The sequence below is a fragment of the Octodon degus genome, unplaced genomic scaffold (assembly GCF_000260255.1).
Source record: "Octodon degus isolate 3935 unplaced genomic scaffold, OctDeg1.0 scaffold00003, whole genome shotgun sequence".
Lineage (NCBI taxonomy): Eukaryota > Metazoa > Chordata > Mammalia > Rodentia > Octodontidae > Octodon > Octodon degus.
Window position 1 is genome coordinate 21,905,113 of NW_004524579.1, and position 18,329 is coordinate 21,923,441.

The window sequence follows — 18,329 nt, forward strand, 5'->3', positions numbered from 1 at the left end:
TCCCTTTTCTTGGAAAGGAATTTTGTTCAATACCTAATGCATTTTGGAACCCCTGTTTCATTATTAACCACTATTAAATAAAAGATTAGTTAAATGTTGTTTATTTGTATGCAGCTATATCTTTTGTCATTATACTAAGCAACACATCTACAAATTTATTTATTTATTCAATATACATTCATGAACAGTGTGGGTGTCGTCTTGTGACAGACCCTAAGGAGAAGATAAAGAATATGACATACTCTGACCTCATAGTACTTATAGTCTGGAAGAAGGTAACAGACAAATGCATGAGTAAATGCCACTGACACTTAGGAAAATTGTCTTTATGAGTGTCAGTGGCACATGCATAGAGCATAAGAAAGTGGATTGGAGGTGCTGATTGTGTTTGCAGATGATATGTTGCAATATGTAAATTCATTCATCCTACTGATCACAAAATGAAATACCCACAGTCAAATGGATATTCCTTTATTTATTAAGTGTTTATTGAGTGTCTGCTATATGCCAGGCTTGTGTGTGTTGTACTTTGGTGCCAGTGTATGTAAACCAGAAAGGAAAGTAGGGATTTAATTCAATTAGCACACAAATCAAGTGTGAATTATAACCATGGTAACTGCAATACAAATGAAATACGTGCTTTCCTGAAAAATTTATGACAAGGCTATTTCTGTAAGGTATAGGAACTTTCCTAAGACTGAATTGAGACTACTGCACAAATGAAGTATTAAGTAGGGATTCCCTAGTTGCCGAGAGTCAGAAGGTGAATAGCAGAGAAGTAATGAGTCTGGGACCAAGATTTCTGTCCTTGCCTCATGGTCCTGCCCCTCTGTGGACTGCAGTGGCCAGAGCTAGGAAAGTTTGGAGGAGAGAGGGCCACTACAGCTCTGTTCTGCCCAGGTCCAAATTGGCAACATACACCTTTAGGTTCACTGTGATTTTCAATCATCACTCTCACTCTCAGACATGCCTTAATAGGAGTAAAATGTCCTCATCCAAAGAAGCAGAAAACCTGGCCTGGAAGGCCTCTTCTAGACCAGTGATCTTGGAAGTATACACTTCATGTCAGCTAAGTCCACAGTATAAATGGTGAATTAGCACAGCCCCAAATCATAAAAGATAAGTAAGTGACATTTAATATTTTAATGCTGTGAATAAAGTTTCTATATTTTTGAAGAAATTGCTATAGCAGCTTAAGTCCACAGGAGTAATACCTGGTAGACCCACTCAAGTGGGAGGATTAGTTCTTTTAATATGTTCGTGATAATGGTGTTTCTACTATAAATCACAAAATGATGTAAAAAAACATTGAGCAAATTTTTTGTTAACTTGCTTCTGGGTATTTATAAGCTTGGCTTAGGGAGACTATGTCATACTTTAAAAATATAGTGTAGTGATGAAAGTATAAACAAAATTTCACAAAATCAGTGAGGCAAAAAATACCCTAGGGATTCTAGCAATGCCTGTGAGGGAAGCCCTTGTTACATTACGACATTGAATTCTAACCGTAACACTTTCTGCCATCTGTGTTTTGACTCTTAACAGGAACTATAAAAAATGTATTTTTTTAAACAAAGCATAAATTCTGTCACATCAGTTCAAAAGGCAGACAGAATGATAGATGATAAGTGGATGGATAGATAGATAAGCAGGCAGATACCAAGAAGACCAAGTAGACTGAGAGATATTACAGGCTAAATCTTTCTAAATTTCCTATATGAAACATCATAGTTCACTTCTCAGTGAAAATAGCATCCAAAACTTTCTTCCATTTGCTAATATTCCCTCTTCTATAGCAAACCCTGCATCCTATCAGTTCACTCCTGTATATACCGACGAGGTTGTATGCTAAGCAGTAAAGAAGGCTTCTTCGTATTAGTAACATGATATGAGAATTTATCTGGAGCACTAAAAGCATGTCTGTATTAAATAGTCTGGGTATCTCAAAATGATGTGTCTTCCCCATCCCCCTTGTGATTTTACACATGCTACTGTTGGGCATCAGGCACGTGCTGCCAGCCCTAACTGAGGAGTTCACCCTGAGGAAGGTGCTGAGGACAGCAGCCCTCAGAGTCCATGCAGGGAAGACACAGGCTGCCAAAATGCAGAAGAGTGATCATGAACCACAGGGATTTTTAAAGGGTACATTACTCCAGGAAGCTCAAGGTCCCTTCTGAGAATTTCCAAGGGTTTTCTCAAAGAATAAGAAATCCCTCTTATAAGCTCACAGAAATGCCTTAACATGTTAATCCCAAACACAGCAACACACCTACAGTCCACAAATATCGGAAGGCTCAGGACAATTCTTTCCTGTTTCTTCTTGTCCTCCATTTCTTCTCTGTGTCCTTTGCCCTTAATTCCTCTATTGGTACTCTTTTTACTTGCTGTGGTAATTCCTTCTGAGCACCTTCTTATTTGGCTGCAAAGATGTGGAACTGTAGGACAAGTTACAAACTGAAAGGAACTGGAATTGAAGGACACACGGGAAAAGTGTACATCTGAGGAGAAGCAGGGTTCTAAAGAAGAGGCAATGAGGGTCAGGTAGGAAGGAAGGAAAGAAGGAATGAAGGAACGAAGGAACAAAGGAAGGAAAAAAGGAAGGGAGGGAGGGAGGGAGAGAGGGAGGGAGGGAGGAAGGAGCCCCTGGGCGTGAGGATGTTCCCAAGCTCCCTTTGGCTCTTCCACCTGGGAAAGATGCTCCATTATTCAACTTTCAGCTTCTTCCTTGAGATATAATCACTGCGTTCAGAAAGCTTAGCCATGCACTTCTCTGTAAGCATTTCTTATTTTCAGATTGCATCAAATCAAGATAGGTCAAGTTTCTTGTTATTTAGAGAGGAAAGACAGCAATTAAATAAAGTATCCTTATTAATGTTCAAAACCAGTACAATGTATATCTTTACTATTACAATTGAGAAAACCTCTGCAAAACATTTTGGGATGAAAGGTGGCTCTTAAAGTAGTCATTTGTTTCCAACTTTCAAATAATTAAGCCTTTTGACATGAAATGTTAAGTAGCTCCAGAATGCTCCTCATTATTTCTCTTTCTCTTTCTCTCTCTCTTTCTCTCTCTCTCTCTCCCTCCCTCTCTCTCTTTCTCTCTCTCTCTCTCTCCACTTTACCTTCCCTTAGGCTTATGAGAGGCCCCAGAAACACCCAACTCTCCATTATGACCCAGGCCTCCCACAGGACTTCACCAGTGACACCTTAAAACCAAAGCACCAGCAAAAAAGCAGCAGCCAGAACCACATGGACTGGTCCACCAACTCTGAGAGTGGGCCCTCCACCCAGAATTGCTTCATCAGTCCGGAGTCTGGCCAAGAAACTGCAAGCACCAGCAAGATCCCAGCTCTTGAGCCCATTGCTTCCTTTGCAAAGGCCCAGGGTAAGAAAAGCAGCGCAGGGAGCACATGGAGTCAGTTGTCTAACAACAGCAAAGATCTGCTTTTGGGAGCTGTGGTTCCATCCCCAAGCAACCGCAGCTCACCAGTGCCTCCTAGCAGCTCTTGTGAATGCAATGGTCTCCAAACCTTGGGAGACCATGAAGGAGGAGGTATGAAGGAACCCCCAGAACCACCTACTACTATAAGCAGTAAGAAAAAATCAAGTAAAAAGGATGTGATAAGTCAGACGATACCAAACCCAGACCTGGATTGGGTCAAGAATGCCCAGAAAGCATTTGAAAACACAGAAGGGAAAAGAGAGGGTTACTGTGCAGATAATGTCCAGGAGACATCACCCACCAAGCAGAATGTGAGCTCTGTCAGTAATCTTGAAACTGACTCTAGTCATGTGAGGATTACTATCCCCATCAAGGCACCCTCTCTGGATCCAGCGAGCCATAAGAGGAAAAAGAGACAGTCTATTAAAGCAGTGGTGGAAAAGATCCTCCCAGAGAAAGCACTGGCTTCTGGACTCTCCATGAGCAGTGAAGTCGTCAACAGGATACTTTCCAACTCAGAGGGAAGTAAGAAAGACTCCCGCATCCCCAAATTGAGTAAAATAATAGAGAATGAGTCCCCTTCAGCTAGCCTTGAACCTGGTGGCAGCGCAGAGAAGATCATCCCAGGTGGACCATCCAAGCAGCGGAAGCCACCTATGGTCATTACGTCACCCACGTGCACAGGTCACTCCCCATCGAGAAAGCTGCCAGAAATCCAACATCCAAAATTTGCTGCAAAACGGAGGTGGTCGTGCAGCAAACCAAAGCCCTCAAGTATGCTTCGAGAGGCAGTCATGGCCACATCTGATAAACTGATGGTGGAGCCCCCCTCTGCTTACCCTATCACCCCATCCAGCCCTCTGTACACCAATACCGACAGTCTTACTGTGATCACACCAGTCAAAAAGAAGCGGGGACGACCAAAAAAGCAGCCTTTGCTGACAGTGGAGACAATTCACGAGGGTACTTCCACCAGCCCAGTCAGTCCCATCAGCCGAGAGTTTCCTGGCACCAAGAAAAGAAAGAGGCGACGCAACTTAGCAAAGCTGGCCCAGCTGGTGCCAGGAGAAGACAAACCCATGAGTGAGATGAAATTTCACAAAAAGGTTGGAAAGCTTGGTGTGTTGGATAAGAAGACCATCAAAACTATCAATAAGATGAAGACACTCAAGAGGAAAAACATCTTGAACCAGATCTTGTCCTGTTCCACCAACATTGCCCTGAAGGCCAAAGCTCCCCCAGAGACCAGCCCTGGGGCAGCCTCAATCGAAAGCAAACTGGGCAAGCAGATTAATGTCAGCAAGAGGGGGACCATCTACATTGGCAAGAAGAGGGGCAGGAAACCCAGGACAGAGCTGCCACCCACCTCTGAGGAACCCAAAACAGCCATCAAGCACCCCAGGCCTGCCTCTAGCCAGCCGGACATTCCAGCCGTGCCTTCCAACTTCCAGTCCCTTGTGGCGTCCTCACCAGCAGCTATACACCCACTTGCCACTCAGTTGGGTGGGTCCACTGGCAACCTGAGCCCTGCCAGCACTGAAACCAGTTTTTCAGAGTTGAAAACTATGCCAAACCTCCAGCCCATCAGTGCTCTTCCAACCAAAACCCAGAAGGGAATTCACAGCGGAACCTGGAAGCTGTCTCCACCCAGGCTGATGGCCAACTCCCCTTCACACCTGTGCGAAATAGGCTCACTAAAGGAAATCACACTGTCCCCTGTGAGTGAGTCCCACAGTGAGGAGACCATCCCAAGTGACAGTGGCATTGGGACAGACAACAACAGCACGTCTGACCAAGCAGAGAAGAGTTCAGAATCTCGACGGAGATACTCTTTCGATTTCTGCTCCTTAGACAACCCTGAGGCCATTCCATCGGACACCAGCACAAAGAACCGGCATGGCCACCGGCAGAAGCATCTCATTGTGGACACCTTTCTGGCCCATGAAAGTCTCAAGAAGCCAAAGCACAAGAGGAAAAGAAAAAGCCTGCAAAACTGTGATGATCTCCAGTTTTTGGCTGAGCTAGAAGAGCTCATCACCAAATTCCAAGTATTCAGGATCTCCCACCGGAGTTACACCTTTTACCATGAGAATCCATATCCCAGCATTTTCCGGATTAATTTTGATCACTATTACCCGGTGCCATATATCCAGTATGACCCGTTGCTCTATCTTCGTAGGACTTCAGACTTGAAGTCAAAGAAGAAACGTGGTAGGCCTGCAAAAACCAATGACACCATGACAAAGGTGCCTTTTTTACAAGGGTTCAGCTACCCTATTCCCAGTGGAAGTTACTATGCAGCCTATGGAATGCCTTACACATCAATGCCTATGATGAACCTGGGTTACTATGGTCAGTACCCCGCTCCTCTCTATCTATCGCACACACTTGGAGCAGCTTCCCCGTTCATGAGGCCAACGGTGCCACCACCTCAGTTCCACACAGGCTCCCATGTGAAGATGTCTGGGGCAGCTAAGCATAAAGCAAAGCACGGAGTACACCTGCAGGGACCTGTTGGCATCGGCCTCAGTGACATACAGCCATCACTGAACCCTCCCAAGGTGGGCAGTGCTGCTCTTTCAGGCGGTCGGCTCCATAAAAGAAAACACAAACATAAGCATAAGCACAAAGAAGACCGGATCCTGGGGACCCATGACAACCTGAGCGGTCTCTTTGCAAGCAAAGCCACAGGCTTCTCCAGCCACCTCCTGAGCGAGCGGCTGAGTGGTGCTGACAAAGAGCTCCCACTGGTGAGTGAGAAGACCAAGCATAAAGAGAAGCAGAAGCACCAGCACAGTGAAGCTGGCCACAAGGCCTCCAAGAACAACTTTGAGGTCGACACCCTGTCTACACTGTCACTTTCAGATGCCCAGCATTGGACGCAGGCCAAGGAGAAAGGTGACTTAAGTAACGAGCCTGTGGACTCATGTCCTAAAAGGTACTCTGGTGGTGGTGGAGATGGCGGCAGCACAAGATCTGAGAGCTTGGACATGTTTGGTGAGATGAACCCTTCCAGTGACAAGTGGGACAGTGACATGAGTGGGAGTAAAAGGAGAAGCTTTGAAGGCTTTGGGACGTACAGGGAAAAAGACATCCAAGCCTTCAAGATGAACCGCAAGGAGAGAAGCTCCTATGACTCTTCTATGTCTCCAGGTAAGGACAAGTTTTCCTTCTGGCTTGGATGAATACTAGTTGTTTGGTTGATAGGCTTTGAACTTCAGATGCCAGATATCTTTGGCACATTGCACTCACTAGTTTTTAAAGAGGTAAAAATGAAATTGTAGTTGTTTTTCATGAATATTTGGCTTTGCTGTTCATTTTGTACATTGTTTACTGTGTATTCAATATCTTTCCTCCAGCCTGGATCCTTTGCCTAGGAAACTGTGAGCTCAAAGGCTGCTCTCAGTAACTTCCTAAGTTAAAGCCTTGCCTACTTCTTTATCAAAAATGTAGTTCCTAGATTCTTAAGTCTTGCTTATATGGTACATTTTACTGCTTGGATAAAGCCTATAAAATTTATTAGAAATACCAAAGAGATCTGAAGAATGACAAAACTGAGCAGGAAAGAACATCTAGTTTACATGCCATGCTGCCTCCAGGAGTCATGCATCTAAGGTGAGGAATCTCCTGCAGACTGACAGGACCCTGATAAGACGACCAGGAATTCCTGAAGTCTAAGTGATCTGGGAGATACAGAGTGGGTCATGCTGCCATTTCTTGATCCATGGGCATTTCAAAAGCTGCCATGCTCCACCACCCAAAGTAAAGTCTTGCCCACATTTATCCACGAGCCATTTTCCCACACTGAGGAAGGAATCTGAGTAGAAATGTTATGTGCCTTCCACACTCACAGAACCTTTGCACGTGTCTCATGGCATGTCTGCTGATTGGAAATTGCTGGGTGCTCTCAAATTGAAGTGTATGTTGCTTTAGAAAGACCCTGCCCATCTCTGTTGGTTGCTGGCAGAATTCCTCTGCTAACCTTCTCACCCACTTAGACCCTTTTTGGCCATTGCTGGGAGCCTCACACTTAACAAAAGGATCCCTGTGTCCCTGGCCAGCCATCACAAAATAAGACTCTTATAGGAGAACAGAGCAGATATTTACTAGAGAAAATGGTAAGAAATTATATTCTTACAATTTGAACAAGGTAAAGGAATATTTTGTGTTGTCCTTGACCCAAATATTATAAAACTTTATGATCAAAGCCCAGTTTTAAAGGACTAATCATCTGTGTTTAAGGTTTGTTATAGCGGGTCACCCTGCCTTTGATGCATCTCCCTCCCTGTCTTCTCTCTTCCCGGGGAGTCCATAATTAGTGACGGTGAGAACAGTCTGCTCATGAGAAATGAAAGGTATTTTCTAGGCCAGCACATTTCAGGGAGAAATATGATTATGAGTTAGAAAACACTTAAAAATCACCCCAGATTGCCACTAGCTTGTGAGTTGTTGTCGTGGTAGATGTTCTTCTTGGTTAATAAAGAGACCAATTAGCAGTCTTGTCTCTTATGCTGGCTAAAGGTGACAAATGGTTCACACTTCATGCCTGACCAAAGTGGTTTTGGTTTTGCATCTTCTCATCCACAGAACTTATTGCAGATGTTTGATTTTGTGCAGCACCCAGTTTAAGCCCACTTAAAGTAGAAGTAAACTTGCAGGAAAGCCCTAATGATCTTTATCAGCACAATGAAACAGACCTTCAAGACTTAAACTGGTTATGGATATATATATATATATATATATATATATATATATATCCATATATATATGGCATAATTTGGCTAGATAATAATAATGGTAGGTTATTGCCAAGAGCTTGCAAGGAAATGTCTTAACTTCACAAAGCTAAGAAGCACGTGTCAGAAGCTAAAACCAACTGTTGTTGCACATTAATCTTCTCCATAGCCTTACTGGTATGGCCACATTTGCTAGGTGCTAGTTGAATTACCAAAGTTTCCAGTTGGGGTTCATGTCACTCAATGAGAGGCTCTAAGGGGGCCCGTGCTGTAGCCATATTGATTTCCTTCTGTTTGCACTTACATGGTGCTTGTCACATTATTTGATATTCCCTCAAGTATCTCCACCATTTCTCATTTGACCTTCGGCCTGAGAGGAAAGAAATAGGTACTATGATAACACAACTATGTGAATGAAAACCAAATTCAGCCTAAAGAATGGATACTAGGCCTGATTCTGTTGCAAGCTCCCTTTGTGGCTTCACCCATGGCGTTCCACTTTTTTTTTTTTTTTTTTTTTTTTTTTTTTTTGTATTTTAGGGTAGGGTCTACAGGGCGTTCAGGGTCTCACTACTAGATCAGACTGATAGTGATCCACCTGTTTACAGCCTCCCAAGAGCTGGGATTACAGGCATGTGCCACTACACCCAGTCTCAATTGCTCCAGCATGCCCCAGGGGTAGGGCCAGTACTGCAGGCCCAGGGATTGAACCCCCAGCCCCTGTGCCTGCTTGCAGTTTCTTTAATCTGCTGAGCTATTTGACCAGCCCTCCATTCCACTACTTTAAGGCACTGTCTGTGCCTGGGCAATGTGAGTCACAGGACCGGACCTCTTGTAGGTGGCACTTTAATCCTTGAAGCCATTTAACCCCCTGCTTCATAAGGACTGTCCTATAAACCTGGAATATAGAGATGTGGTAGAGTATGCAATCTCTGAAATGTTTGAAACCAAAAGTACTGTTAGAGTTCAGATTTTGGGGGGATTTGAGGATACTTTAATCTACATAGTAGGATATCATGTGGCTAGGGGCCAGATTTTATCATGAAATTAATTTATAGTTCATATATACCTTAGCCTGATAGTATCTTTTTAATAATTATACACTGAACATTTACTCACGGTATAGACTTTTCCATTTGTTGTGGCACATCAACACTCAAAAATTTGAATTTTGGAGCAAGTCAAACTTCAGATTTTCATATTACAGATTCTCCATATGCACCCTCATTACAGTATCACAAATTATGTGACTGAGAGTCACAGAGATCAAAGGACCTGCTGAGATTTAAGGAAGCCGTATCTTTGGATTATATGAAGCCCAAAGTTTTATTCACTGTGCTGAAGCACAGTTGTACACCACCCAGATGGTTACTGAAATAAGTTTAGAATGCCAGTCCGGGTCCCTAGCCAAGTGCTCCCTTGAGTCACCCTTGTCCTCTCCACAAATCCGTCCCTCCTCCGAGGATGTACATTCCCCTAAGGTGTGTGCAGAGATCATGTGATGCTTGCAGAAGAAATGAGATTTTAAAAAGGTATCTATTCACTTGATCTCCACCAATGAGGAAGAGTTCTTACAACCTTCCTAAATTCCAGCTGGGAAACAGACCAGGTTTTCACCCCTTTCTTTTCTGTCAGAGTTACTCTAACCGCTGCTTTGTACCAGTCTCTGTATTATATTGTTTGTTATTTCCCCAAAACATTAATGAATCATAATATTCAGTAGTTTCTATAAATGTCCTACGTGATGTCTTTGTCCATCCTGATGAATATCTTTAAAAGACAGACAATATTCACCAACATTTCTCTCTTCCAAAGCTTGGGTTCTCCATGTTTCTATATCCCAAATCAAATCCCCCTTCTAGTGCTGAATTCTAAAGTATTGGGGAAAATGTTTTCAGTAGCTCTTCTAATCCAATGTCAGAATTTGTCCATAATTTGTGAAGAGCATTCACTTTAAAATAATGCACTTCCCAAGCCAATACCAAGCAGATGGAATGAGGCTTCAATTACTGGGAGTATTAGGAAGTTCCAAAAACTTTATTCCAGCAGAGGTCTTGGCTGAGCTGGATGGTACTGAGGGCCATGACTGGAAACACACATCTGTGCTTCTCGCAGCTTCTCTCCTCTACCTTTCTTTTGATGCTGTGGAATCCTCTCCTTGACATCTGCAGGTCCTATTTCACGTGCATTGTTCTTCTCTAACATAGATATATCACAAATATAGACGTCACCCTTCAGACTGCTGAAGACCAGATTTAGGAGCTGAATGACACAAGGGCATTGAGCGCTCCCTGAGATCAGAGCTGATGAAAGGTGCCCTATGAATGGGAGCCATTACCATTATGAAGAGGCATTAGAGAGCCCATTTAGCACAGGCAGAGTTGCACACTCCATTTCCTCTTCCCAGCTTGGAAAATCCTTCATTCTCCATCTCCTAGCCCAGCAGATGGCTGCATTGTCTTGTTAGCTGTCTTACAACAAACCAAGAGGTAGAAGTTGTACAGACGCCTCACCATTTTTCTGAATCTTTTTCCTTCTGCTGCTTTGGTTTCAGAAGGCATTGCCTCTTTTGGCCTGTTTTCTGTGTGCATACCATCTGTTAAATCTCCATTTATAAAAATTCTTGCCTGGGGCCAAAAATGCATAAATAGTGGGAAGGTGCAATCTCAAGAGTTGGAAGAAGCATTATCAACCCCACTTGATCCTCTCTGTCACCAGGCATTGCTATCTCTTGCACATGCAGCCAATTCCCAGAAGAGCAAACCTGTCTAGAGGTGACAAGGCACCATCAGAATGATGCCCTTTGCTCTCCTAACTGAGCTACCATAGGTGGAGGAAGTCTACAGCCTGAGTGGTGTCTTTCCCTTTCAGACTGCTTGGAAATAGTCTTTGCATACTTTGATCTAAAATTATACAGGGGCTGAAACATCACAACCAATGTTGTCCAATAAAGGGAAAACAACGGAAAGAATCAATTTACATGTGTTGTTTCCTAGTCCAATGCCACTGTTAGGCAAGAAAGCCAGATGTCAAATATTTGCCAACTACTGATGGAGGCTGAAAATTAATCCTGAGCTCACCTCCCAGATATCAGAATCCTGCCGTGCAGGTAGCTGGACTCCCTTGAGCCTGACCTACTCCACCTCTTCTTGCAGCTTCTGTCTTGCCCTTTGAAAGCTCCTCTTATCAGCACTGAGTAGCATTTTGGGAAGCAGTCTCTGCTGTCACTCAGCAGCAGGAATAGAATGCCTGAGCCAAAAGGAATACACAAAACTCCAAGCACTCATCCAGAAGAGGAAATTAGCCATGTGGGTGAAAGGTTCTGAAATCTACACACACACACACACACACACACACACACACACACACACACACATCATGTGAGATAAGTTTTCTAAAAATAGAATGAAAGGACAAAGAGGACTTATGGGAGAAGAAAGTTAAGACTAAGAGAAAAAAGGTAATAAATGGAGATCTGAGAAGTACTGTCTGTGCAACTTGAATTCACATTAAATTCTGGGTCTTCCTGCAGGGGGAAAAAAACATTATTTAGGTAATGAGTTTCTGTAAAACTCAGATGGGGCCATGAACACCTGCCCATGTTTTGTCTCCTAATCAAAAAAAACCTCCTTTCCTTTCCTTTCCTTTCCTTTCCTTTCCTTTCCTTTCCTTTCCTTTCCTTTCCTTTCCTCTTCCTTCTTTTCTCCTTCTTTCTTTCTTTTTTTTGTTTCACCTCCCCTTGTGTGTTTTGTTTTTGATTATTAGTTCCTTAGGTAATAATACATAAATTATATTATCAATAACAAATTAATTACTAATAAACTGACAAAAATTACCTGATCATACTTAAGTTTATAATTGAAAAAGTCTTAAATTTAGTACAATGGAATTTGAGTATGAACACAAATACACTCAGAATAGGTAATCAGGAAGAAAATACGTAAGCTAGTAGCCATAAAACCAAAAGTAGAAAAGGTCTTAATGAAATTTTCCAAACTTCCCTGGTCTGTGTAGAGCTGTAGGTATTAACCCATGCATCACTGACTTCAGCCTCTTTGCTCAGTTGATCTGACTTTTAAAAATGTTGGTTCTCTTCAAACCTGACTCCTGTCAACACATTGGTTTGCTTCTTGTGTACGTTAAATCTACAATCATCATCTTAAAAACACATAGGTTAGGGCACTAATTTAAATAATTGTTTTGGGGATGAGAGAGCCCATGCTTGCACTTATAGTTAGAATTAAAGGGATGTTAGTAATGTAAAATAAACTCCCCATTTTGCTTTCTGAGGCCTAAGAAGGACAAGTGACTCATATAGTTGTTTGAAGAGCTCAGTCTGGGAAGCTTTGCATCAGAAAGAGTAAGGAAAAAAGAGAGAGAAGGATGATTTTTATAAGAGTAGAAAGATAAGTCATAGGAGAGATGTTAGGCTCAGTACTTCTTTGATGTGAGCACCTGTAAAAGGTGAACATCTCTTTCACAATAATTTGGTTTCTAGGCTGTCTCAGGGGGCCCATGTTTGGAACTGGAAATGCTCTTTGTGGGCTGCGACTGAAGTCACTTTTGGTTCTTTTCCAGTCTTCATAGTTGTGCATACTTATTTTATTGAGTCTCTCAGGATTCCCCCAATGGTTTCTTTTAGCAAACTAAGAATTAATCAAATTAAAATTTGCAACCTATAACTTCCTGGCAACAAATATTAAAACAACATAGCATCATTTTTGCAATGTTGACATCAGAAATAGAGCAGTTCCACCTTCACAGCATGAGATTCCTGGGCCATTTATCTTCCCACAGTTGGCAAAGGTCACCCATCCAGTTAGAAGTATTTTTTTATTTATACCCCTTTGCGGTTAGGAAATTATGCAGATTCACGTATGTGTGCAGAGGGGACGATTTCCACAGACATGGCTCTAACGCAGCTTGGAGCCTTTCTTGGCTGGAAAAATCAGTAGAGCATGCTTTCCAAAGCATGGCTTGTCACTAGGAAGAGATAAGGAAAGCGCTTGTGGTGGGAAACCATCTCTTCACTCTATAAATGAACAAGTAATGAAGCAGAACACTTGGTATGATTGTGGCCTAGCCTTGAGCCACTATAGCACTTAATGCAAACTGACTAAATTCAAAGAAAAATGCTAAGAAAACATTTAAATCATTTACTCAGTGCCACAAATGTACTATAGGTTTTGATGCAGTTCTAGGAAGAATTAAAAATAAGTAACTCTATCTTCTTGACAGGAAAGAGGTTACAAATCTAGGAGGTTCCCTTATAATCTAGAAGAAACCCACTACAACTCTCCATACTAAAAAAGCCACGTAAGACAGTCATAAGAAAGTTACAAAGAGAAAGCCAGTGCTTTCCAAACACAGTGATCTGTGCCATACTTTCAGCATAGGACAGGTGGGACCAGCTAGTACTTTGTGAGATAGACCTTAAAAGATAGAAGAGTTATTTAAGGCATAGAGATGATAAAAATTATGAAATCGCAGGAAATGCAGCATAGAGAAGGCCCACATATATAGGCCTTTAGGCCAGGTATTGTGGTGCACACCTGTATTCCCAGCATTCAGGAGGCTGAAGCAGGAGAATCACTGCAAGTTCAAGGCCAGCCTGGGACACATAGTGAGACACTTTCTCAAAATAAATAAATAAATAAATAAATAAATAAATAAATAAGGGCATTTAGGTGAAATTACCCAAGGAACATTTGGGAAATGATGTCTTATTAAAGTTTTATCTTTAGTTGGAGAATCATGCAAACAAGGTAATCTGAGAATGCTGTGGGCATGGTTTGGAAGAGTCTTTCCCACAGTTGGAAGGTTGTGCTTAATTAGGTGCTGGAAAATCACTTTTTAATAGCTAAAAGTCATGAAATGATAACATGATAGTTTTTCTTTCCTTACCACTATTTCTCCCTAATCTGCCATGGGCAAATTTTCTCCTTCCATGCACTCTTCTTGTCCCTTTATGTTTGGATGGTTCTCACAGTGTGGCCCCTCCATCCCCCACCAGCCCACACCCAGGTTATGAACATCACAACGGTGTCCTTATCTACCCAGATGATGAAGTGAAACATATTAAAAACATGTCATCATTGATTCAGCTTTCTCCCTCTGGCTAAAGTCAAAGAGGACCCCAATAGGCTGACCCCAGGCAGTTGAGTCATGGCACAAGAGTCCAACTGCAGATATCGGAGAGAATCTGCTTGATGTGTGAGGCAATAAGCTGTTAAATCAGCAATTGGCAGCAGTGCACAGAGCTGGAGATTTACCAAAGGAAAGACTCCTGGGGAAAGAAGAATATGGAAGACAGGACCAGCTATCAACAGAGAGGTGGAATATCAGGAAATCAGGAAAGATAAGTGAAGACTTGCAGGGATGTGGGAGCCTGGACATAGAGTGAACCTGGAGTGATCCTCAGAAGCAGAAGGTGCAGATCACAAAGCATGAGTGTGTACAAACATCTTGGTGGCCCAGAAGATGTGTGTTTTCACATGGCTTGGTGGGCTGTGCCCAAAATCCAGGTGATGAGAAGAGAATGAGAAAGAGAATGGTGAGAATATGGGACTGCAGGTACAGGAAGCTTGGCTGTGGTTCCAGCAATGCTCTAGCTTCTAAAAAGATTCACTTCTCAAGACAGCCCTTGATAGGAAGAAGTGATGCTAGTACATTCTCAGTAGGTCCTGAGTCTCATGTTCTCTAACTTCGGGAGCACAAACACCATGCTGGAGGCCCTGTGACTATGTCTTTCCACTTCACTATAAAAACCATGTATAAAAAAGCAAAAAGTTGTAGTATCAGAAAAGGAAACATGTCCCCAGCCAGCTCCCCTCTTTATCTCTTGGATACACTGGAACAGCTTAGCCATGGTGATGACTATTTAAAGAGTTAATGAACCTTCCCTCTGTTGGGCTGGAGATATAGCTCAGTGGCACAGTGCCTGCCTGGCAAGCACAAAGGGGCCAGCAGATAGCTCAGCAGGCTAAGCACCTGCTTAGGCAAGCGCAGGGACTAGGGTTTGATCCCTGTCATCACATGCTGTGTTGGCCCCATCCCCGGGCATGCTGAAAGGGTGACTGAGACCAGGCATGGTGGTGCATGCCTGTTATCCCAGTGCTGGGGAGGCTGAAAACAGGAGGATCACTATGAGGCCAAGCTGTGAAGTGAGACCCTGTACCAGAAAGGAAGGAAGGAAGGAAGGAAGGAAGGAAGGAAGGAAGGAAGGAAGAAAGAAAGAAAGAAAGAAAGAAAGAAAGAAAGAAAGAAAGAAAGAAAGAAAGAAAGAAAGAAAGAAAAAAAGAAAGAAAGAAAGAAAGAAAGAAAGAAAGATCTTCCCTCTGTGGTATCATGGTTATTTGCTATGCTGTTGTGAATATATGAAAGCACCACCCAAGTTATAGCAGATTCTTATAAATATATCTGTTACTAAACATTTGCTGTGCACAGAGGCTAATAGGTGGTGTCCCAGAGTTCTTTGCAATTTTATGAAATAAAGTATATATCCGGTGCAAGAAAAGCTTATGCCATGAAAATGATAGGAAGCTCTTTAGTCACTCAATGCATAATGGGTTGGTAACATAAGCAACTAGGAAGGGAGAAGGAAAGAAAACCAAAGAAAAAATGAAAAGGTAGGATACATCAAACAACCAGAGAATAAATGGAAACAAAGTTAAATCCTTGCTAACACAGTGACAAATTAAATACAAATCAGGGACAGAAATAATAAGTGCCCACTAAAAGACAGAACTATGGCGTGGAGAGTGGTGCATAGTGAAAGAACATAATAGCCATAGGAAGGTGGGCAGCATTAGTGCTGATGGGTAATACAGTGGAGATGGGCAGCAAGGTCACAGGTCGAGAGGTAGAGACAAACACTAGGTTTAAATATATGTCAAGGCTATAAGAAATCACCCTCCTGGACTGAAGTTAGCCGTTGAGTGAAGATGGATTTTTAGGAGGTGTGGCTGCTGTGATCAGAAGGCACAGGAGGAAGGGTGCAGAGAAGCGAGTGAGGGTTGGGGCTGAAGGCTCTCAAGCTTAGTGGCACATGCTAGGTGGAATGATGAAGTCCCAGCAAATAAGACTGTGCTCTGGAGCCTTGTAAAGCTATCAGGACCAAGAACTTAACATAGACACATGTATAAAGCAGCTAAAATAACGAGAATCTGCACATTTAATGACTAGAGATAAAAGCCCATTACACAGGAAAAGAACCTATAAAAGAATGCACAGAGTAATGTGTTACATGTTGCAAAAGCCAAATGATAATTGGGGTTTGTACTGTGACCTAAGGTTTCAGAACAGGTTGGGTGAGCAGGAGACATGGAGGTGGAGCAAGTCAACAGAGTGGCCAAGGCCACGAGTTTTTCCTCTCTTCCATGATGGCTAGCGATGAGTTGAGGCTCATCTCACTGAAGGATCTGGGAACACACAAGGAGAAACATCTCCCGAGGCTCTATCACAGTCTACTCTTAGGTTTGAACATGGGCTGTGCTTTTCAAAGAATGTTTCCTTACTGTGATTTGATCTTCAAAATCCAGCCAGGCCGGAGGATAGGTGTTGTTTGGCCAGTTGAGAGACAAGGAAATCAAAACCCAGTTATGCAGGCAGGTTTGCACAGAAAGAGCCCTAGATCTTAGGTTTCTTGAATTTTCCCAACATAACCTCTGTTTTCTCCACTGTATTCCCTACGTTTTTGACAAGGTCAAAAGTATGACTCAGCTTCTGAATTATCCCCTAAGAACCCTTGCCAGTGGATTCAATAGTGGAACCCAGAATGAGGCACTAGCTAATAGGCAATTTAGTCTTTGCTGAAACTTGCTTTTGACATAAAGGAAGCTCTTTGGAGCCAAGGTTAACCAAGCCCATGGTGTGGGGCAGAACCTTCATCTCACCTGGGGACAGAGCCACTGCTGAGAGAGGAGACTTTATTTTCACAGCTGCCGAGCTGCATTATTACCTCCACTTAATTGAGCTGGGATGTTGATCTTTTCCTGCTCATGGTGTTCCTCATCCTTGGGCCCTCAGACACTGGAATGTGAGCCACTGGATCTCCAGTGCTCAGGCCTGTGAACTAAACCATGGGCTTTCCTGGCTCTCCAGCTAACAGAAAGCAGATCAAGGGATTTTTCAACTTTTGTGATCACATGAGCCAATGTCTTCTAACTCTGAATATTCTTTTTTATTCCAATTCCCTAAAGACCTCAATTCATATAGATCTTTGGAACCTGAAGTTGTGCTAAAGCAGGATTTCAGCTGCTCAGCACAAATCTATGGTCAGAGAAGACAGAAAAGAAGTCAACACATTGACAGCATTAGGGTAGCATTAGTCGTACTACTGTGTTCTGTGCACATCGTTATCCCTTTCCTCTTTGTTCTCTTCTGCCCATTTGTCTGTTTTCCTCTGTCCAGACACCTAGGCATCCAGGAAAGGAATGAGGTAGGCTGTGCTTGGGAAGAGCTTAACATGGGCCTGCCATGGAGCTTCCGAAGTCACCAGGGAAGTGTCAAGATTTCAGCCACTAAGAAGCCTGCAGATGTCCTAATCCAGGAAGGAAAGGAAGAAAAGAAGAAGGGAGAGAGGGAGAGAGGGGAGAGAAAAGTAGATGGAGATGAAAGAAAAAGTGTAAAGCCTGTGTGATCCCACCTGTCTGGGAATATTTGTAAGATTTTCTGGCCTTTTGCTTACAGCCTCCATTTCCCGTTCCCTGTTAGATGAAGACCACAGAGTTGTGCTTCAGAAATGCCACATGTTCTCGTTTTCTGAGTCTTAGTCCTCTTGTGCGAGTCCCCCAGCACAGCCCATCAGCTCAAGCTACACTGCGGAAACTGCTAAGAGCCCAGAAATGTGTTCTCCATGCAGCTGATCTTCTCTGAAGCTGGGGTGCAACTTCTCAGTCCTAAGAAGTGCCTCTCTTCTTCATTTTTTCATTCTGATGATCCTTTTGGCAATAACAACTCAGAGCCAGACTACTATATCCATCTCCTCCTTATAGCTCTAAATAAATGTATTAGTTATTGAAATGGATAAAGGGAAATTAATAGTTTTTTCAGGAAACACTTGAAGGCAGTCCTAGGTAAATAATGGATACCAGGTATAGAAATATCAGTTCCTACTGATCCAGTGCAGAATTGTCTGGCTTAGTAGGCAG

The 18,329-nt window shown here is 42.8% G+C and overlaps 1 protein-coding gene across 1 annotated transcript in view; it reads left to right on the forward strand.

Annotated features, from left to right (window-relative positions):
- Positions 1 to 18,329, forward strand: part of Setbp1 (SET binding protein 1) — a 393,025-nt gene that overhangs the window by 279,686 nt on the left and 95,010 nt on the right. Inside the window, exon 4 of the mRNA XM_023713570.1 lies at positions 3,133 to 6,595. Coding sequence (XP_023569338.1) covers positions 3,133 to 6,595 — 3,463 coding nt within the window. The remainder of the gene's footprint in view (positions 1 to 3,132; positions 6,596 to 18,329) is intronic.